The sequence below is a fragment of the Glycine max genome, chromosome 8, assembly GCF_000004515.6.
Source record: "Glycine max cultivar Williams 82 chromosome 8, Glycine_max_v4.0, whole genome shotgun sequence".
Taxonomy (NCBI): Eukaryota; Viridiplantae; Streptophyta; class Magnoliopsida; order Fabales; family Fabaceae; genus Glycine; species Glycine max.
In genome coordinates this window covers 16,551,989-16,574,652 of record NC_038244.2, presented here as the reverse complement: position 1 = coordinate 16,574,652, position 22,664 = coordinate 16,551,989, and the positions used below count along the sequence as shown (strand labels likewise).

Below are 22,664 nucleotides of genomic sequence, written 5' to 3'. Positions count from 1 at the left end.
AGGGGTGACAATGGAATAATGATGATTCGACAATCATAATGGAAATAGTAATAATTAATAACAATGAAAATGATTATGATGGTAATAAATAATATATATAGTGGTAGTCAAATAATACATTCAAATATAATTATATCCACGTGTACTGCATACTTGATTTAGCGGTTATCACAATTTAAACACAAATTGAACAATAAATATTTAATTAGATGACAAAAATATTTTGAGATGAAGTTAGTTTAGATTCAAAATTCAAATAAAAGTAAGCATTTAAAATTGACGAAAAATCAATAGTAGAAAAATTTCAGGATTGAGCTTTCACACAACGATTCCTTCCTTTCATGAAATGGAGATATATATAATTAAATTGACTTATATTTTCATGGTAGTTTTGTTAAAATATTTATGATTTTTATTAATTCAATTTGTTCATGTCACAAGTAGACCCAACATTATCTTTTCCATCCAAGAGTTACTTGTTATGGTGACGCTCAAGTAGATATCAAAGGAATATCCAAAATGAACTCTAATATTTAAACGAGGATTCTTCCCTTTATACACTGATTTTATTGGGCCTGAGGTCCTTAGATCTACATATTTTAATCACCCGTTAAGTAATATATCATATGTCTCGTAACCTTGTTCATAATTAATTATCTTTAATGAATTTATTAACTATGACTAACGTCGAATGGTGGTACTTCATATTTGTATATGTTGAAGATCAAGGCATATTATATGAAATATGTGAGCATGAATATTCAATTTTATAGGATATGTTGCACGCTAAGTGTCCATATAGACGTCTTATCCTCGTATCCGAATACTCATCCGATATACAATTGCTCCTAGAATAATTAAACCTATTTTCGTGTGATTTAAAGCATAAGTTCTTTCCCTATGAGTCCAACGTCTAGTTTTACCTACATGCACGTCTAAAGTTATGAAAAATAATAGTTAAATGCTTTGCATAAAGAAAATTAATAAGATAAAAAAAGAATCAAGAAGAGAACACAATAGACATTAAAAAAAGCAATTTAATTAAAAAATAATTATTCAAACAAGGGCTATGTCTCAATATTAAGTAAAAAAGAAGGATTTTTACTCACACATACTCATGGAGAAAACACAAAAATACGTACAGAAAATACATCAAACCTTGAATGAGAATCGAGAAGGAGGAGCACTCTATCTATGCTAACAACCATTAAATATTTTGATACAGATTCAATAATCATGCACCACCAAATTTTAAATGGATAAAAAATGTATATATATAATTTCATAGTTAGCATATATATATATATACATATATATATATATATATATATATATATATATATATATATATATATATATATATATATATATATAATACGTTAAATTAAACTTATTGAATGAAGTTTGTTAAGATAATCTATTTAACAAGAAACATGCATAAATTTAACATACGATTAGATTAATAAAATTTAATATATAGAAAAGAAGTTAGTGAATATAAAATAACTTTATTAATAGTTACTTTTGAAATAACTTGAACTATAAAAGTAATAATATATTTTTAAAAATTCAGTATTTAAATTTATAACATAAGATTCTGATAATTGAGTTACCAATGTAATTTCTTGTCCAATATATGCATTGCAGGCTTGCACCATCTGTACCATCAATGGCAACCAATAATTAGCCTCTGTCCATGGAAACCTATATATTTCTGTCCCTACTCTATATATAAACAGGTATCCTATTTTTGATGAATACCTATATATGTTTGACGAATATTTACATATGTTTATAAACATTTGTGATATGTATTAAATTATTTTTTTAAAAAGTACAGAAAGTTCATGACAAAAATAATAAAAATGGTTCTACTGATAAGGAATTAATTTGATTAAATTTTCATTTAAATATAGTAAAGAATGTCTACAAGTACACCTCAATATTTGTCCTCTGTGAATAATAAACAGGTATAGGAAATCTTCAAATTCAATCGGTTAAATTTTATCCACGAATTCTGCCGACATGGATAATTCCATGCTAAGCATGCGCAAGCAAGCTAGGTCCAATTTGCAATCCTTATGCTTGATGTATGGGCTGTTTTACAGAAAATGGGATTTTTTTTTCATTTTTTCTAAATGGAGTTATTTTTTAATTATTTATCTAACATCTGTTATGATTTTAATTTTTTTTAATTGAAATCGTAAAATTATACACGACTTTAGTGTATTTTTTTTTTATTTTACGACTTTGAAGTCATAACCTTTTAAAAAAAATTAAAGTCATAAAATTATTTACGATTTTAGTATACTTTTTCTATTTTATAAATTTTTTTTGATATTACGAATTTAAAGTCGTAATACTTATTTTTTAATTTAAAGGTTCATGGAGGTGAAGTTGTGAGTTTGACTACGATTTTACTATGTCCCTTTTTTCAAACTTTATAATATTATATATTATTTTATATTATTAATAATTTTTTAGGCATTTTTTATTTTATTTTGTTTTGTTTTTATTTTTTTAAAATTGCTAACAAAATTTATTTATTTAATTATCAAATAAATAATTTTAATTTTACTTATTATTAATTTTATTTAATATATTGTATATTTTTTAAGTTTTTATTTGATATGTTGTATATTTTTGTAATGTTTTATTATTTAAAATATATTATATCTTTTTAATATTATTTTATTTAAACATTTTTGTCATAATACCTGTTATGACTTATCGTCTTTAGATAACTAATTCAAAAATAACATTATAAAATAATATATAATATTATAAAGTTTGAAAAAAGATATAGTGAGGTCGTAGCCAAGCTCACGACTTCACTTCCATGCACCTCCAAATTTAAAAAAAAAAGTATTACGACTTTAAAGTCATAATAAAAAATATTTTTCGTGAAATTAAAAAATATATATTAAAGTTATAAATAATTTTAAGATTTTATTTTTTTTCAAAAAAAGGTTACAACTTCAAAGTTATAAAATAAAAAAATTACACTAAAATCATAAATAATTTTACGACTTCAGTTAAAAAAAAAAAAAATTAAAGTCGTAATAGATATTATGACTTCTAACTCAAAAGTGATAATACCTATTACGACTTACCTTAAGTAAATAATTAAAAAATAACCCATTTAAAAAAAAAACCGTATGTATGGTTGAGAAGATTTTGTAAAAACTATTAGATATGCTGCCTCATACAAGAGCAGCTTCAGGTTTCAATTGCCCAATAATAATATTAGAGAAAAAAAAAACTATTCATTGATCTATATTAGGCACCAGAGTAGTGCCGCTGCTACCTGTACGGACAGTCTATAAAGGTATGAGGGGAGACGGTCAAATAATGTTGTTTTCCTCTTTGTTATTGATGAGAGAGAGAAAGGATTAGGGAATTGACATACCAAATTCTCAGTTATTACTTAGACTAAATTCAGTGTTGATGAAAATTTTATATATGATATTACTTGAATACCCAGCAATTTATATTTTTTAATTTATTTCTTTTTATGAAGATAATTTTACTTATGAAAGTTTCAAGTGGCCAATAAAAATCTATTAAGTTGATAAAAAAAATAGACTCGTATCTCATAAGAATGGGAATTTAATTTTTATTGTTGATGTAAAAATATCATTAATAGATAATGTATAAGTATCTCTAATAACATGAGCCTTGAAGTTTGTTCTAGTTCTCATGAACTCCTAAACCCATTCACATAAATTTTAAATTAGCAAGACAGTTCCAAGCGATTAAGGACGAATTTTTCCTTGGTATTTAATTTTATTTGATCGTTTATTCAAATTAAACTTTCTTATATGATGTCACCTTAATAATTTGTCACTAAACAAATTTTATCATGTGATAGTTTTGGTATAATTTGAGACAAGCACCACTCACCCAGTACCGACCAAAAAATCAGGAACTCTGTGCACAATGATCCAAAAATGGGAAAAGAATGTGGGATATGCAACATAAAGAAAATTACATTTACCAAACGCCAAAGAATAAGTTTTAGATCGATACCAGCACATGGCCTTGTACGTATATACGTGGTTTTTGGTTGTATGTTATGTATATGCATGTTTATATATACTTCTTTGTTTGCCTTGGGACCTCATAATTAACAGCTAGCATAAAGAAACTCACCCAAGAAAGAAATTAATTTATTAGCAAGTTTTTCCAGCTTGATGTTGATTTGAGTAAAATAATAAATATTAACAAATACGTTGAATATAAACAGTTTATCATAAATGAAAAAGTATACTACTAAGGTGTTGTTTATAAATTTGATAAGAGAAAAAAGTTAAATATTTTTTTTCATAAACTAAAATTAGTTTATAGAAAAGCGTATTTCATTTTACTTTCTTATTTTGTTCTCCAATAAATAAATTTATCCAAACAAAACCTAATCATTTTATCAGTTAAATATCAAATTATTAGTGGTCAAAGTCATACTATACGGAAGTTGCTCGAGGGTGCATATCTTTTCTAAGAACAATTTTTTTCCGCACATTAAGAATCAATGAAAAGGAAAGACATAACCTCATATATATGCTAAAAGGAAAACAAGAAAGAAAAAGAAGTTGGCTCATCACAATTTTTTTTTAACTATTTAAAAACAAAAGGTTATGAATTCAACGTACCACATGTCATGTAGTATATGAATGATCATTAGAGGACCGGATAAGAATTGGATCAGATGGATTCCTTTTGACCATTGGTCTTCCACTCAAGAATATTCAATTTCAATAATAATAGCCAGAAAGTTTATGCTTCTCCAACGGACCAGAAGCTAGTGATATCTATCAATTGCCCTTTTTAATCATGCACGGAAACAACAAAATTGATAAAGAAAAAGAGGAAAAAGAACTGAGACTGAGTTTGACACATTGTTGATTTTGTTTCTTGTTTTCTCTTTTTGTGTTGTTGATATGTGATATCACAAATAAAATTTAATCTGGGTACTGATCATTATGACCGCAATTTTTGAAGTCAAAAGCACTATGCTTATGCCTTCGGGTCGTTTCTCTGTCAACAAAATATCCTAGTCAAATGATTCTAGCCAGAACCTTTTGTAAAAGATAATCCATATTAATTGAACTTTTAACCCTTTTTTTTCCTCAATGAAAGATTCATAATAAACACTGAGTGAGAAGAAAAGGAACGAGACATGAACAAGATGCATGGTAAGATATTAAAGCCGTATACTCGTTATTCATATCCCACAATTCAATTATTTGATGTGAGTTGGAAGACAGACATATAACATTCTTGTGTCTCTATTGTATTTGTAGACCACTACATGCTTAGCAGAAAAATAAACAAGTCGAAATTTACCACTTTCACCGTTTAGTTATTTTCTTCCCATCCCATTTAATGTTTTATTTACATTGTAAAAATTAAAATTCCAATTAATAAAAACCAGGTTATTTTAATAATTAAGATTGATGGAAATAAGCAAACAATGATATCAATCAACCTAACTTTATTTGTAAAGTTATGAGATTGAATTTTATGATTTTAAATAAATTTAAACCAATAAAATAAGATATGTTCAAAAGAGTGTGTTAAATAAATTTAAACCAATGAAATAAGATGTGCTCAAAAGAGTATGTTAGAAAATATTATCCTAGATTTCTCATTTTGACCTTGTGACTCCAAAGAAATTTTAACTTAAGTATCACTCCCAATACAAAAATTAATCTCAAAAGTTACATCGGTAAAGACACCAATTAAAAGGATAAAAAAATGTCTTTTTAATTATTTATTTCCATATAGTAAATCAGTAATACATATTTAAATAATAACGGGAAAATATAATAAATAAAATCAAATATATTAATTATAATTTCGGCCGTTGATTGAAATCAGTCTAGTTCCAAGTACACACAGAATGATATTCTGCCCCTTTTAATAGCTTAGCTTTTTAGTTTATAGGAGAGCTAATCGTTTAGTATGTATATCCAATCACAACACATACAATTTACAAGAAGTTTAACTTCAAAATAACGGAAAGAAATGTATGAGGGGGTAACTAAATGATACATTGTTACAAGGGAAAGAATGCTTCCCACTGAACCGAGTAAGTGATTCTGTGAAGATATTTTGATTTGTTTTCCCAATTAAATGTGAATAATAATAATAATAATAATAATAATAATAATAATAATAATAATAAAGAGAAAGTAAGGGGAAAAGAATACCACCACAATTTCAGGTAGTATTTTATATGCTAATTCTGTAAGTAGATCAAATGCTCCCTAACTCTAAAGAATGTTTCCCTGATTCTTAGTAACAATCAATCATTCTGAAGGGACACCACCATGTCGTTGCATAGCAACAACGGGCTCACTGCACCTGGAACACCTAAACGATGGAGCAGCAGCACATCGTGTCCTAAGACAGTAGTAACAATATCTGCCACAAACAAATTGTGAACCATTGCTTAGTCCTCTTCTTTTAATGAGAAACAGCTGAATTTGAAGCACATATATACATAGAGTTCTGTAGCTATAATCCCGCCGAAATACTAAAAGATGTTTCTAGTGGCAAAACAATAATGTGAGATGAGAGTAAATATCTATTATAGAGAGATGTACCTGTGCTGGCAAGGTAGAGCAACATAAGGAATTGTGGGAGTAGCCTGACAAATGGGACATGCTGAGCCATCCTCAGCTGAACTTAATGATTTATCTTTAGAAAAAGGTCGAAGGAGATTTTTCACGGATGATGAATTAAGAAGGGGGAGAAGCAACAATAACATTTCCTGCAATCAGAATTTGGCATAATTAGCTCCAATGGATTGTAAAGTCAGAAGTGAAACATTGTTGCAAATCCACTCAGCCATCAAATCAAGATAGCATCTAGCTGTTGTAAAATGCCCCCAAAACAACTAATAGCAGCTCTCAGGATGTGACAAACATTTTTAGGAATTGGAATAGGGCTCTGCATTTGAATTACCAATCCAATTAAGCACTTATTTATGCTATTATCAAATAAGAGCTTACTCATATGTTTGATAATAACACTTATTTAAAAAAGCTAATAAGAGCTTATCATGATAAACTTTTCTATGAAACTTAACAAAATAAGCAAAATAGAACTTATGGGAAAGCCATAAGCTACTTTTACTGTTTCACAACCAACATACCCTTCTCTATCTCCCATTCCTATATAACAGATGTATAATTAGTTCCCCTCCATTTTTAGTCATTTCCTGCCCAAGTGAATATAGGGCCCTAACTATTCTTGGGCCTTCCAGTGTAAACCTGAAGAGATTTAGGGGCCCTAAGGGTTATGGGCTTTGCGGTCCTATAACATTCAGTCAGCTATGCCCATTTTTACATTCATTTGTCTTAACTAGTAAATAAATGAAAGGTCTCATGTGACCAATATGATTCCACAAATTAAGTAAAAAATGAAGAGAGGAAGAAGTACCGAAAATTCATTCCAAACTAATTGCCGGTTCATATATTCAAAGCTAACAGCACGATTCATATTCGGGCTTCCATATACAAGCCTAGCTCGTAAGGCTCTTTCAATAAGATTTCGATATCTGCTTCACAATAGCACACAACAAGAAGATAAGTTTTACAGAGCAAGTCAATCATCACACATTTTCACCCTAGAGGACCCAATGAAAATTCAAACTGAATGAAACCAATTATATGCTAGGAATATGTCCTGGAGGGCCCAAAGAAAAGAAGAAGAAAAAGAAGAAGAACAACAACAACAACAACATCAAATGCCTTATCCAATTAGGTGAGGTCGGTTACATGGATCACCCAATGCTGTTATGCTTGATTAAAGAGTAAAGATTCAGAAATATATATCAAGTGAGAACTCTTCTTATTGTGAAAAATGAGAAAACTTTAAATCTAGATCATACAACCATAAATGGATTATCAAGATTAAAAATTAGTTAGTGGTCATATAACCACTTAAAAAAGTCATGCATTTTTCTTTTAAATTTTGATCATTCAAATATTTATATATGGGACATACATCAAGTGAGAACTCTTATTGTGAGGAAACAGAAATACAAATATTAATGGCCAAATTTAAAAGTTCATTAGCAGTCATGGATTTGTAGTCACATCACTACTCAAAAAAGTCATGTATATTTATCTTTTAATTTTGACTAATTAAATGTGATCTAATGGTTTAAATTTATTTTTCTCATTTCTCACAATAACAAGGGTTTTCACTTGATACATTGCTCATATATTTTAAAAGACAAAAACAGGTGTTGTGTGAATTGTTTGGTTGTTGAAAGGAATCACCTTCCAGTGCAAAGAAATATCAACAGGTTTCCAAATGAAGCAGCTCTATATATTCCTTCTATCCGTTGTATCAAGATCCATAAACGTCTAGCCAATGGTCTCTGGGAAAAAGAAAAATTGAAAGTCAAACTAGAGCTCACTTCATTTCAATCCATGTTGGTCTATAGGCTGGCAAGTAAGCAGTGTAGGGAAACTTTAAAAAAATACCTGCTCAGTATCACCCCATCTACGAAAAGCAGAGAAGGATTGTAAGCGAGCCCATATATACTGACCACCAACAGTGGCAATACAATACCAAAGCTTCTGAGCAACAGTGAGTCCAGGTCCCTCCAGACCAGTTCGGACTGTGTACAAGTACCACATAAGAATAAGAAGTTAGCAGTTGGGATGAACATTGGACAAGGATGAGCAATACTCAAATCAAGATATGCATGCACTGGAAACAGACCACCAGAAAAAATGTACACTTTTGCCTCTATATCATTGGTTTGTTAAAGCAAGCAAGCACCTCATAAAATTAGACAATTAAACACCTTTAGTAGTATGCTATATGACCGTGATGCAGAGTACAAAAGTTCACAGATGATGTGTATACTTAAGTTTAATCTGAGAAAAAATGTACAACAAAGAAAAACATTTTTATACGTGTGTTAAAATTTCTTATTCAAAGGCATCAACAGGATATCATCAATTACACTTATTCAGGGCAGGGCAGAGTCATCCATGATGCAAGTAATGTCAACAATAGCTGGTGTTTTCCAGAATGTTCATTCCATGTGTTTAACTTTAACCCTTACAACTTATCAAATAATCAACAAGAATTCAGAACCATCTCATAACATTGAAGACCTGCTTATCTAAATAGAACTACAGTGCATACAGATGAGATTCAGACCTTCCTACCTTTATCTCTTGGTTCTACTGCACGCTCGTCTCTGTACCTCAGGTTCATGAGAGCAATGCCTGGGGTTGGCTTATCCACCCAAATTGAGAACCTCCAAATAAGAAACTCAAGGAAAGCATCAAGCTCGGCTTCATACTGAAATAACATTCCTGGCTAATCCCAAAAAGCATAAAAGAAATTTGAAAGATGTTCAAAACAATTTCCAAATTGGTAGCAAAATTACCACACACATTCCTTTCACACAACAATTACTACAGTAAGTCATAAATAACAGTACCTTCATTAATGAGAACACTTTAACCAACTGTTCTTTCAACATGGCTGACATTTCAACGTCCAATCTCGCTGCATCAACTTGGTTAACTCTTGATATAGAAATTGGAAGAGTTGACTGCTGAAAACCCAACACGGACAATTCTTTAATCAACAGTGTTGTTGCAATTGCAAAACAAAAAGTACAGGGTTGATAGGAAAACACACTATGCAACTCGATCAAACACTCAATCTTCAATTTGATAATAAAAAACAAATTCTTATGACATTAAACTATTAATCTCCATGACGTTTGCATAAATTCAGCACGTCTCTAGCTTCAACGAGAAAAACCCACCCATAGAAGAAGAAAAACTAATTTTTATCACAAGCTAAAGGGTTTAGCAGAAAATTAAAAAAATACCCAGTAAGTAATAATGAATAAATATGGGAATTCGGTTATGAAGATGGATAAAGAGAAGGTGGGCAAACCCTAAATCAGAAAAAAAGGGGTTTTTGAAGTTTGAAGATTGAATTGTGTGAATAGGGAGAGAGAGAGAAGAACCTGATGAGGGAGGGAAAGAGATTTCCATCTGGGGAGGAGTGTGTGTGAAGTGTGAATCCAAGCATCGTGTGAAGGGAGAGTCATTGCGTGATGATGATGATGATTTTGGTTTGGTTTGGTGTGTCCATGCACCGCTTCTTCTCTCTTTCTCTCTCTCTACCCCTACTGTTTAGTTTAGAGAGAGAAAGAGAGATTAGGATGTTCTGGTCATTAGGGGCAGCACTGTTGTTGCATTACATTTCACCATGTCACGGAATCTAACTTTTCAATTCAGTGATAGAGAAATCATCCCACAACTTTATATTTTTTTCCACCTATTTTTTCTACCCTTTTGCATACTCTTTTCTCATCTGTTTTTCCTTTTGCTGATTAAAATGATTCTTCCCATCCATTTTCATCGTTTTTCCTAAATACATGTTTCATTTTCACTAATTTGAATTATTTTTCATTTATTTGTACCATTTCTTACACATTTTTCTACTCGATCATTTGCATTTTTTTCTGATTTGAATTTTTTTTCTCTCTTATTTTTTTACTTCTCATTTGAAAGATTTTTTTCCACTCATTTTTCTGTATCAATTTTAAAATATTTTAGTAATCACAAGTTAGATTGCATTGGAAACTACGGTGTTTTGATAACATCTGTTTTTTTAATTTCTTAGTAATCACTTGCTCACCATGGCATTTTAATTCCTTTAAGAAGGAGTTTTTGGTAAAGAAATGTCATTTTATGATAAGTATTTATATGACTAAAAAAATTAATTAGTGTATTTTAACTCAATAAATAATCTAGTAATAATATATAAAGTGACTGACTATTAATAAGTGTGTTGTAAGGACAAAGAGCTCTTCCATCACATGGAATGAAGACTCATTTTCTTTTTATCCATATGAAGATCCATGTTTGACTTCTAGTCATGGTTTAAAATTGTTGAAATAGATAAAAGATGAGAAAAAAATTTCCAAATTTTATGAAGATTTCACACGAAGAGATTGCTGTCAAACGAAGAGATTGCTGAGTTATTGACACTCAATGAGGAGGATCTTGATTTTATGCTCCCAATCTTGGCCAATTTAGGGGAACCTAATCAGTAATCAGGGATAGAACTCCAACTCAATCCCAAGTCCGAATAATGACTGCTTCAACTAGCTAGGCCTTAGGATTGTTCTTGTAGGGATAACTTTGGCTAGAATAGTAGGTAAAAGAATTTAAAAATTTACAAAAGAGTATTAGTGAGGTGAGTAATGAAAATTGAATTTGATAATTTATGTATTGTTAAATTCATTAAGTGATGTTTATGTACTTGACAATGGTCGTATTTTCAGACTAATTTTGTGTAAGAAAGGCATTTCTCTATCTATATATAATTTGAAAGCCAAAATTTCACCCCAAGTAATCATCACATCTTAATGAATTAGTGTAAAATTTGTAAGACCAATCCAAGAAAGACTTGCTCTGCATTTACTTTCGCAAAAATAGTAACTTTTTTATAGGAATATGCAAATATCATTAATCAAAAGTACAAATGATGAAAGATCAAGAAGACAATGCATAAAGATATTGTTACTACAATTCATCCTGCCTTTGAGGATCCAATTTACTACAACTTGAGAGTCTATTTCAAAAATCACGCGAGACGAAGAGAGTTGATGAACAAGCTTTGTACCCAGATAGATTTCCCACAACTCTGCTCACAGGGCATTACTATGACCAATATTGCAATGCAAGCCTTTAATAAACTTCTCTTTGAAGTCTCGGATGAGACAATCACAAGCTGAAGTTTGACCCACCCTGTCGGTGAGATCCATCCACATTAACCTTGAACACATTCAGGAGAGGGGGCTGCCAGGAAATGGAGATCTGGTGTCTTTTAGGAACAACATAGGAGGGAGTATATATACTTTTGGCTGCACCAAATTTACTCACTCATAGTGATTATCAGTTCTCACTATGAAATCAACTTACACTAGTTACATTGACCCGAGTACTTTACAATTCATGAACAATGGAAGTCACATATATTAAAAAATTAATACATATTTAACTAGTAGTTATAATATACATGAACTGTTGCAATTATTGAATTGATTGAACAAACAAAATTAACAGTGCAACATTTAGCCTCAGGCTCAAATTACCTCGTAGTAACTTTCCAACATGCAATTGAACCATGCACTATAACTTTCAACCAGTTCACAAAAAAACACAAGCAATCAACGAATCTATATACAGATAAAATGACAAAACCACGTCATCCAAATAACTATTACAGCCTGAAGTGAGTGTAAATTAATCAGAAATAACCAAATAACTAATAAGCCAAGTAAGTAGCTAATTCAGAACTTTGCCTATATATATTTATTACCTACAAGTCTTTAAGTCTGAAATCCCAAGAATGTGTTAATATAATAATATACATTGCTCATAAAGTGAGTATAAATTAATCAGAAACCATTCAATTCAAAATAAGCTTACTGCAACACTGTAAAGCATATTCTAATCATAACATTTGTAAGAAAAAATAAATTGGGGTTGACAAATTGCCAGGACATTCTTCTTCTGCAGCTACCTAATGACTATTTAAAAAAAAAAAAAAAAAAAAAAAAAAAAGAAGAAGAAATATTTACAAACTTGACTAAAAGCGTAATGTGTTTAATTGGGGCGTAGAGAACTTAGCAAGTGCAATTTTGTATTCATGTTGAAGTTCTTTAGCAAGAGCCTCTTCCCCGAAACTCTTGAGCCCACTAACCAAAACCTCAACCACATACTCATCGGGTTCAGTAACGGAACCATATCCACTCTTGTTCATGAGCCCGTAAATCCTGACAGTTGATTCTCTGCTCCTGGCAGCAACGACGGCCTTGATCAAACTGGCTAGCCCCTTGTGATCGTCGCCGCACTTGATTTCATTCTCAGATGCGAGGTCGAGGATCAGACGGTCCAGGTGGTCGGTCATGTCGTTGGCGGCGAGGGTTTGTGCCATCTCGGCGTAGAGGGAGAGGTCGGCGCCGTATTCGGATCGGAGGGTGGAGAAGACGCGGAGGGCGATGGTGCAGTGCTGCTGGCGTAGGAGCTCCCGCAGGGTGGCGAGGAGGTCGGATTTAATGAGGCGCGTGAGGGTGTTGGAGACGAGGGAGGTGAGTTCTGGAGGGTTGGTTCGGTGGAGGCGTTTTAAGGTTTGGATGGCTTGGATTGCTTCGATGCTCAGGATTCGGCCTTTCACCAGAGGGGTTCGATGGGACCGCGGTCCACCGCACCGCACCCGAACGTAGCCCCACCTCGGCGTCGTGGCGGTTGAAGGTTGGGGTTTAAGTTTAAGGAAGGTGGGGTTTTGGAACAGAGACAGAGCCATCGATAATGTATAACAGAAGATGAAATGAAACAAGGTCCAAGTTTATCTTGTTAGATTTCATGAATTGGTTGCTCAATGACGCCTTTGCCCTTCTCATGTAGTAGTGTTGGTATCCAAAACCTTGCTATCTGTAATGGCCTTTTTGGTCAGTTTATGGAAAATAAAGTTACAAGCTTTTATCCACACAACACAATGGATTGGAAACTTTGAGCTCAATCGTACGGTTAGGAAAATTTGCAGTTTCTTAGCATAGATTGGAGGAAGAAGATTGTTGGCAACTGTTCCCAGGGAGAACAACCTTCATCTTCTTCTGAAGGTGCTCGGTGAAAGGGTGTTTGACCAAGAGAAGAAATCCAGTTCCAGAGATTTTTTATTCAAGGTAGGAATACCTTGAACAATTTTTTTCAGCTTGCTTGTGTTGAATGCTTAAGTGGATTGCTGCAAATTTTCCTTACTGATTTACATCGTGTTGTGAGGCTCTCTATGATTTGTGCATCTGTTCCTTTTATTGTTGTTGGACTGAGCAAATTTGTGGGTTACTCGAGTGATTGAGTCTTATTGGTTTTCAGATTTAAAAGTAGATTAAGTTTAACTCGGTTTGGTTGAGAATGTGAAACTTGTATTGCTCAAAATAATATCAATATATAAAACATTTAATTTAAAGAAGAGATTTAAGTCTTGAAGTTGTTACTTGTTAGGAAAGGAAATATAGACAATTTAGAGATACTTTAAGTAAAAGGCAAGTTTTAAAGAATGGATTCCTAATTATTTTGGACTTGGGTGAATGAAAGAATAACCGAAAACTATAACAATAATAGTTATCAAACAATGACAATACAACTAATACAAATGATAATAGTAATGAAATCTTAATTCTGGTTGTTTTGATAAAACCTAGTGGAATGGAGTGTAAGGTGAATTTGCCTATAAAATTTAATAAAAGGTGAGAATAAAACTCTAAGTTCTAATTCTTAAGGATGGGTGAAAGGAAGGACACTATTGCTACCTTGTGTACTTGGTGGATGTAGCTCGGCATTGTGGAAATTTACAAAAGGAGGATGGCACTTATCCTTGCAGCAAATATGTGCTCCATTACAAATTCCAAAACGGTTGAAGTGATAAAAAGAATCGATATTGAAGGTATGTCCTAAAAATTCGAAATACTTTTTCCTTCAAATTCCCAATTCTCTTTTGTTGTATGAGAAATTATTGTGCAACTTCTTTGTTGCTTTAGTATATTTGCTGTTTCTATACTATTCTTCTTCCTTGAGGTTCCTGTATCCAAATTTGTCTTGTTAAAGGGATTACATCGTTATTTTCTGATTGATTATTTTGAGATGATGACTTATTCTAGTCAAGAAGGAAAAAGAAAGTAGAATAAATAACAATAATATATTTAACTTGAGAATGGACAACAACATGATACACCCCCAAGTAACAGTAGGTCCTTTATTTATTGACAACTTCTGCAATGTAACAGATAAAATGCAATCCAGATCTAATATTGCACTGCCTCCTTCGGAAGCTTCATCAAGTCGCAGGCATCTCTTAATCGGTGTTGGTCCTTCATTGCTTACCTTGACGTGTGGTTTATCACCACCAACGGTATGGGCCGAAGAGAAGTCTGGCGACAAAGAGGAAGAAGATAAAGGGGTTATTGGGGCCATCAAATCACTATTTGATCCTAATGAGAAAACAAAGTCTGGAAAGGTGTTGCCAAAGGCTTACTTAAGGTCAGCAAGGGAAGTAGTGAAAACACTGCGTGAATCTTTAAACGAAGGCACCGATGATAATGCCAAATTTAGACGGACTGCGGACTCAGCAAAGGAGTCAATTCGGGAGTATTTGGGCAGTTGGAGGGGAAATCAGATTGTTGCTCAAGAAGTACGTACTTCTAACTGAAACTCTTTAAGCAATGAAAATTTAATGCCTTGACTAATGACTATTATTAATCGGTGGCCATTTTGTTGTAGATTACCCTCTTAAAGATATGTATCTATGATCATGATTTGGATTGATTCCTTGCAGGAATCATATGTTATTTTGGAAAAAGTAATCAGATCTTTGGCAAACTATTACTCAAAAGCAGGGCCATCAGCTCCACTGTCACATGAAGTAAAGTCTGAAATATTAGATTATCTAAATACAGCTGAAGAATTTTTGTAGAACATCCTCCAATGTGTTATAGAAACAACACCATTTCTAACTCCCTGGATGTCGTCAATGGCTGTGATAAAAGTAAATTTATTCTTCAATCAATTTAAATTTTGTATCAAAAAATTGATCAAACTTGTTTTCTTTTTTCATGAGAATTATACTTGCCGCTAGCTTTGGTTGATGCTTAATTCTCCCCTCCTCCCCAAACAAAAAACCAGAGAGAGGACAGTGGGAAAATTTAGTCTGTTGATGCTTCATGTATTCTGTATCTCAAGTTTTATCCCAAGTAAAAGAGCAAGATACGTTCTTGTCAGTTTTACTTTCTTGTATTTACGGTCCTCCTTACTGTTACTCATCTTTCCATTTATTTTTACAACTAGTTTTTTTTTTCCGTGCATTTATATAGAGATTTTATACTCTAAAAGAGAAGATTAAAGTCACTTTTCATCTTTTATAATAATCAAACAACCATTCATGTAAGCATTTTCATCAATTGTTGTAATCTTGCTTATGTATAAAAGAAATGTAAATATGTAATCATCACCAAAATAATTTTTAGATCTCAACTAGCTATTTGTCCTTATAGAAACATTAATAAATTTTCTTAAAGCTTAACTTTTCTTATCATTCGTGTAACAACATATCAAATAAAAATATTTACTTCAGGTTAATGAAAAAGTTAGAAAAAGCTGTTATCAATGCATATACCCCATTTTCTCTTTTTATTGTTGCATTTTTTGTTTATTATCCTCCTCATCCTCATTATTGCATTGAAAGAAGTTTTAGCCGAAATAAAAAAATCTATCTGCAAAGCTTAAAATATACATTTTTTTTTTATCAGTAATCTCGAAGATTGTCAAGGGATTTATAACAATTTATGTATCTTATTCAACCATCTAAGCTACATCTCTTTAACACTTAAAATATACATATGAAACACCTTGGTAAGAAGCACGATCAAAATGAGTAAAAAGAAGACACAAATGCATATATCAGGCATTTAACATTGCTTAGTTACCAATGAAGATGGGGTCAAGTCAATTGAAGAATATGAAGCTTGCAGTTCATGAAAATCGTCCCATAGAGGATTAGAAGGTAGTGATTTAAAGTTCCGATCGAAGATGGCTTTTTATACGACCCAACCTCTTCTAAATGGACCGTGACCTTCTTTCTTTTGTTATCTTGAAAACTTTGAACATGCTTATTCCCTTAGATTTTTTTATTTTTTTTTACTGCTATTCCTTATATTTATGCTTCGTTTTATATGAAGGAGAAAAAGTTAGAAAAGAGAGAAAATTTTAAAATTTGACTTAAGAAAGTTGAAGTTTTTTTTTTGTTTAAAGTCAACTTTTTTCTCTCTCTCTCTCTCTCTCTCTCTCTCTATTTTTTTCATTTCTTGTTTTTCTAAAAAAGAAATATACATCGTATTTTCCTTTGTTTACTACATCTTAAAGACTCGATCTTGGCTTATAGTATATATTTTAATTAAAAAAAATATTTTAAGGAATATTCCTTAATGGTGTTATATACTAAATCGACTTCGTTACAAAAAAAAAGAAGCTAAATTTACAAAACTATGTATTTTATAATAAGAAGGTAGGAGCAATAATATTCACATCTTTTTTAGCAGGCCACTATAATTTAATATATATTTTAATTAATATAAAAGGCACACTGTCGTTAGTATTTCTTATACTTCTATATTTCTATCTTAGTTAGGAGAAAGGACTGTGATTTATTTTAATGGTGCGAAACTAAATGGATTAAATTATAAGTTCATACTTTTTAATTTTGATTCATGTAAGTTTTTTGATTTATTTTTAATCCTGGTAAATTGGTGTATTTTTAACTTTAGTTCCCTTAAGTTTTTCGCTTTATTTTTATTCTAGTAAGTTTAAAAATTTTCAATGTTAGTTACTGTAAGTTCGTACTTTAAGTTTATTTCAATTTAAAAAAAAAACTTGTTTTCTTTATTCATGAACTTAATTACTACATGTATATATCTCAATCAGTTTGAAAACTTCAGTACATTTTTTTTGAAAACTTACTGCGTGTATATATTTTAAAAAATTAAAAATATAATTTTTAAAGATTACTTCTATTCAGTACCACAAAAACAAATACACGAAACTCACAAATCATCCTGGATAGGTTGTTATTTTTTTAAATAATTAAAAATTAAAAAGATAAAATGTTTTTATTACGGAAAACCGTTCATATACGATTTGTATGAAATTAGTTTTGTTCTAATAAGCATTTCTCTTTTTTAAAATAAATGAACATTTTAATATATTTTACATGTTTGGTTACACTTCCACCAGTGTGATTTACGTCTACATCATTTCAAGATTTTGATGAGTGGAAATTGAAGAATACGTGCATCTAAATCGCACGCTCTGAGAGTCTGAGACCGATGTGAACTGTGGATCAATTAATGAAACATACATATATATATATATATATATATATATATATATATATATATATATATATATATATAACAGATATATAACAGTGTACACTAGCTATAATCACTATACAAGGAGAATGCATTGTTGTTCATTAATTGTTTTGGTCTTGAGCTATAGAATGCAAGGCCATTGGGCAATGGCACCTGAGGCAATGAAGCAGCCAAAATGGAACAAACACATCCACATGTCATATCGGAAATGGAGGGGATGAGGTCTATGCCTATATATAAATAATATTATCATGCAAAAAAGAGAAAGTATATATGTTGAAGGCATGCATTGATCACGAAACCAAAGCTTTTGTGATGGGGTAGTGCACAACAAATAGAATCTGTCTTTAGTGATACTTGAAAGTTGAAAGTGATCGAGGTCCCTAGCTTGGCCCTGCATGCTTATCTGGTCTCAGGATTATGTGCACTGTAGCAATGGTGCACGGCAAACAGGTCCCACATGTTTCACACTTTAATACGTGTGAGCGAGTTTCAGAATATTTAAGATAGTTAGGAAAGTAAGGAAATCACATATTTTACATTGTAAATTATATTTCTATAATAGTTTTGTATCAATTTCTCTATTCTTTTTCATATTTGCTATTTTGCCTTTTGCGGTCATTTTAATTGAGTGCTAACTAAAGTAGGATCAGTAACTATATATATATATATATATATATATATATATATATATATATATATATTCAAATAAATTAGAGAACGAATTATATATGTCAGCCATATTAAGCCTAGAGGGCTTACCCAAAAAGAAACACGATACGTTTACGATGGATTTTAGTCATTTTGATGAAATTAATTAGAAGGCTTTGAAAGAGTATTTTCATTTGAGCTGCATAGCAATAAATGACCTCAACAACAGTGGAATTGCCCAACTGGAAAAGCCAAATAAAGGGCTTATATATCTTTTGTAAAGCAATCCTACGTATATGTTGTTTATTAAAATTGCTCGGTATAAATATGTATCCTAAAAAATTATTCTTTATTTTATTATCATATTTATTGTTTTACTAAATTATTAATTTGATAAGTCTTTTGATTAAAATTAAAGACTTTTTATTATGATAAAGATTATGATAATGAGAAATAAGTTTTATATAATTTTAATTTAAATTTTTCTTGATCGTATGATTATTATGAATAAGATATCAATAATTTGGATAAATTAATATATATGTAATGGTCTTTATTGAAGAAAAATTAATAGATCTCATCTATTAAATTACATATATAAATGATATATACGTGGATGTCATTAATGAACTAACTCAATTGAGATTTTCTAATTGTTACATTTACCATAAACTATTAATAGAAAATTCTCAAAAAAAGATTTAATAATTTTCTTTGGCCTGATATTGTCATAATAATTAACAAGTTATGTATAGTTTGATAGTAATATCATACTCTAGAGTTAAGTTATAGATGTAAAGATGGAAGAAAGTATTATACTATTCTTCTAATGGTTCTTGAAAGTAAAACATTACTTTATGCTATTCGAACGCTAAGAAGTGTTGTTAGATGTCTACCTTGATTAATATATTAATTTGATTAATATTTTATCAGCTTAGTATTGAACCTACGAGATCACATACAAACGAGTGTTCTAATCTCTGTTAAGGAAATTATTTTAATACTTGATTATCAATTAAATTAGAGAATTTAATATGAACAAATGATTAATTAATTTCCTAAGTAAAATATTATTATATTTTTTGTTAGCAATGAAAATATAAATAATATAAATATTTGGTGAAAGAAAAGAAACAAATTTTCACATTATTGAAGAAAATTTTTATGCTTTAAGAGCTTATTAATATGTACACATTTAATATGTCGTCTATTTAAATATAATTTAGATGCAAAATAAATTTTCATTCCGCGGTATGTTTTGAACACCTTTTTTTCCTTCAAAAGCAAGCTAAGAAACCAATGCATGCCATCCATATGTTTGGTTTAGTTTAATTTTGATAAAAAAAAAAAGTCATTTATTTTTTATAAGAAAGTTATTTTGAGGATTAAATGTAAGTTCATCTCTGATTGCTTTGTGAGTCCAAAAAAATTTCTGGCTTAAAGTGAGATATCATTCTCTCCTCCTAAAAGTTTAACTACTATTAAAACCAACTTGGAAGATTAACGGTGAATTGTGTAGCAAGATGTGATATATACTTTAAAATTTAAGACTTTGTTTACGTTCAACTTATTTTTTAAGAAAAATCTTATTTTTCATTTTTTAAAATAGAAAATAAATTAATGATTATTCCTCCAAATTTAATTATTTAAAAAAATAGTAAGCCTTAATGAGGAGATTGGCATGAAGAGTAAATTGCATGCATAGAGCATTTAGACTAAATTTAGATTCCTTTTCGTTTACTTATCACCAAGCTTTTATCTTAACCGTTTATTTGTTAAGAAGTGGAGGATGGGGGATGTTTATGGTAGGGATCATTCAGGAATCAAATCCAAACTAATTCAAATAATTTAGATTTGGTAATTTTTATGTTTGAATTAGACTCGAATTAAATTAATCAAATTCATTAAATTTTGGATTGAGTAACGGATTTTAGTATTTAGATCTGTTGGTCTGCTGACCCGACTCATGTACCTGTTAATTTATAATAATATTATAATTATTGTTGTTGTTGTCTATTATTATTTTTAAAATTTTAAAAAATCAATTACTAATTTAACTAAGAGAGAGTCTTTTCTTATTTTCTCACTCATTTAACTATTTAGGAACATTGAAAATTTTAAACTATGATACAATAATTTTAGTTTTTAAATTTGCAGGTTTTGATGGTGTGGTGCCTATTTATTATATTTCAATTTTTAAATCATATTTAACATAGTATGTTTAACCTATGTGATGATCATGACAACAATTCCTCCCTTGAACTTTTCTTCTAGTTTATGCTTACACTAACAATTATAAGTAATGTATTTGGGTTATAAAAAATATGAGATTTAAAAAATAACAAACAAATTTAAATATTTTAACTCGTTGACTCAACTCAAACCATTTACTAACAGATTGGTTTTGGTTAAGTTTTTTTTTTTCTTGAACAATTGACCCAAGTCAATCCGTTTAAATTTGATTAAGTTAAATCATAAATTTAATTAAATCTAACTAAAACCCCTAACACCCCTATCCTGATTGATGGGTTCTAATATCTTTGATATCATTAAATCAGCAAATTTATTGTTTCTGGTCAAAGATCATTAGATGAGATTGAATGAGTAAAAGGCGCACTAGTGATAGAGGGCCAGGTTTGGTTGTGCAAAATTAAAGTTTTCCAGCTATACTATGAACCCTTTAATAATCACAAGGGGTGGGAGCAACAGGGACACTATGGAGTATGGTCCAAGCATACTAAAGTCACAAAGCTGTTAATGTCATCATAATATGCTTCTCTAACCCATTGTTCCAGCATAAAACAAAAGCTCATTAAAGATTTTCCTAACTATTTGATGCATGGGCCAGATTTTAAAACATTAAAACACTAACGTTTTTTTCATATATATGTTCTCTGTCATTTCTGCCGTCGATATATACCACCCTTCAAAAATAAGACTGACTAGATACTTTTCCTTGAAATATCCTGGAACATTTACTTTTGGCTTAATTCCCAGACACAATATGCAGATTCGTCTAATTATGCATCGTAAGAAAGTTGATGTTTTCCAATTTTTGGTCCCGGGGCTAGTGCCTTCAAGAATTTCCTCACTTTATTGAACCATAGGTTATTCGCATCTTGTTCCTTTAGAAAGATTGCCAACCTTTTTTTAACTACTGTGATTTACATAATAATAATCAATCCAGTAAGGTACGTATATGTGTGTATATTAATTAGTTGCATAATACATATCACTTATATTGATTTATTTATGCTTTTATGAGAATTCTTTTTTTATATTTCTGTCTTGATTAATTCAAGAACTTAAAGTTAAAATAATAAAGAGTTTCTAAGCCTCAAGGGTTCTCATAATTTTTGGTTAAGATATTTTGTTTTCAGAAGAAACAAAAATATAAGTCTAATACCTAATATCACTAGGACTAAGTAATTTGATTTAAATTTTAAATACATATATATTGTATCAAACTACAGAAATCCAGTACCAACTGTGTTGAAGTCAAACTATTTGTGGGAGATATTGATCCTAGCGGCAACACCCTAACCCTATTTGGTCAATGGTCAATACTCAAGCTTGTGACTAGCTAGTGAGACGTGAAATAATGAGTTTCCCAACTATAATAATGAAGGGATATGAATTATGAAGAGTACTAGTGCCACTTATTGGTAGGAGGGTAGAATGGGATCTCAATTTCCTCATAACCAAATACACAAGAAAACATACAATTTTTTATGTTGATTTCCACCTAAAATTGCTTATAATAATTTCTATAATAAAAAAGAGATAAATAAAAAATAGTGTGATAAGATAGATGATATAATTAAAAAATATATTATTTTTTTAATAAAAATAACAATATCACAAACTACCAAATATGTTTCATATATATTTATTGGGAATCTGTTGAAAGAAATTTAATCTTTAAATGAATTTTAATGTCTTAAAAGATTAATTTTTTACTTTCCATTTAGATATACTTAATATATATATTGTTAGTGGAAGCACAAGTGATGTTTTTATCAAGTAATAACTA

General features: G+C 30.4%; 3 protein-coding genes across 9 annotated transcripts; 1 reads left to right on the top strand and 2 right to left on the bottom strand.

Moving 5' to 3' along the window:
• Window positions 1-6,151: 6,151 nt before the first annotated feature.
• Window positions 6,152-10,281, bottom strand: LOC100805856 (peroxisome biogenesis protein 2). 2 transcript variants are annotated; one of them, XM_006585522.4, is made up of 8 exons: window positions 10,010-10,281; window positions 9,470-9,583; window positions 9,192-9,345; window positions 8,496-8,632; window positions 8,289-8,389; window positions 7,444-7,561; window positions 6,606-6,772; window positions 6,152-6,423 (listed from the first exon to the last, which is right to left on the bottom strand). In XM_006585522.4, the coding sequence occupies exons 1-8, from the start codon at window positions 10,091-10,093 to the stop codon at window positions 6,309-6,311; spliced, it is 990 nt and encodes a 329-aa protein (XP_006585585.1). In that variant the 5' UTR covers window positions 10,094-10,281; the 3' UTR covers window positions 6,152-6,308. The 2 variants fall into 2 exon arrangements, with proteins under 2 accessions (XP_006585585.1, XP_003531663.1); XM_003531615.5 differs by having other exon boundaries at window positions 9,470-9,586; window positions 10,010-10,279.
• Window positions 10,282-12,440: 2,159 nt separating this feature from the next.
• On the bottom strand, window positions 12,441-13,362 carry LOC100788379 (protein THYLAKOID ASSEMBLY 8, chloroplastic). Its single transcript, XM_003532999.5, has one exon. It carries the CDS (start codon window positions 13,360-13,362, stop codon window positions 12,646-12,648), a length of 717 nt encoding a protein of 238 aa, XP_003533047.1. The 3' UTR covers window positions 12,441-12,645.
• Window positions 13,363-13,601: 239 nt separating this feature from the next.
• LOC100805317 (photosystem II D1 precursor processing protein PSB27-H2, chloroplastic) lies at window positions 13,602-15,832 on the top strand. Of its 6 annotated transcripts, none has more exons than XM_003531614.4 (4): window positions 13,602-13,741; window positions 14,391-14,502; window positions 14,843-15,246; window positions 15,391-15,832. In XM_003531614.4, exons 2-4 carry the CDS (start codon window positions 14,421-14,423, stop codon window positions 15,526-15,528), a joined length of 624 nt encoding a protein of 207 aa, XP_003531662.1. In that variant the 5' UTR covers window positions 13,602-13,741; window positions 14,391-14,420; the 3' UTR covers window positions 15,529-15,832. The 6 variants fall into 6 exon arrangements, with proteins under 6 accessions (XP_003531662.1, XP_040874235.1, XP_006585582.1 ...); XM_041018301.1 differs by having other exon boundaries at window positions 15,336-15,832; XM_006585519.4 differs by having other exon boundaries at window positions 13,605-13,741; window positions 14,339-14,502.
• Window positions 15,833-22,664: the final 6,832 nt, after the last annotated feature.

What these genes read in the sequence shown, in the direction of transcription:
- LOC100805317 (XM_003531614.4), top strand. Translation starts at nt 14,421, where the DNA reads ATGGCACTTATCCTTGCAGCAAATATGTGCTCCATTACAAATTCCAAA. An exon ending in AAAAAGAATCGATATTGAAG is followed by an intron (nt 14,503 to 14,842) that starts GTATGTCCTAAA and finishes GCAATGTAACAG; the next exon opens with ATAAAATGCAATCCAGATCT. An exon ending in ATCAGATTGTTGCTCAAGAA is followed by an intron (nt 15,247 to 15,390) that starts GTACGTACTTCT and finishes GATTCCTTGCAG; the next exon opens with GAATCATATGTTATTTTGGA.
- LOC100788379 (XM_003532999.5), bottom strand. Translation starts at nt 13,362, where the DNA reads ATGGCTCTGTCTCTGTTCCAAAACCCCACCTTCCTTAAACTTAAACCC.
- LOC100805856 (XM_003531615.5), bottom strand. Translation starts at nt 10,093, where the DNA reads ATGACTCTCCCTTCACACGATGCTTGGATTCACACTTCACACACACTC. An exon ending in AGTAGAACCAAGAGATAAAG is followed by an intron (nt 8,633 to 9,191) that starts GTAGGAAGGTCT and finishes ACTTGTACACAG; the next exon opens with TCCGAACTGGTCTGGAGGGA. An exon ending in GATGGGGTGATACTGAGCAG is followed by an intron (nt 8,390 to 8,495) that starts GTATTTTTTTAA and finishes TCTTTTTCCCAG; the next exon opens with AGACCATTGGCTAGACGTTT.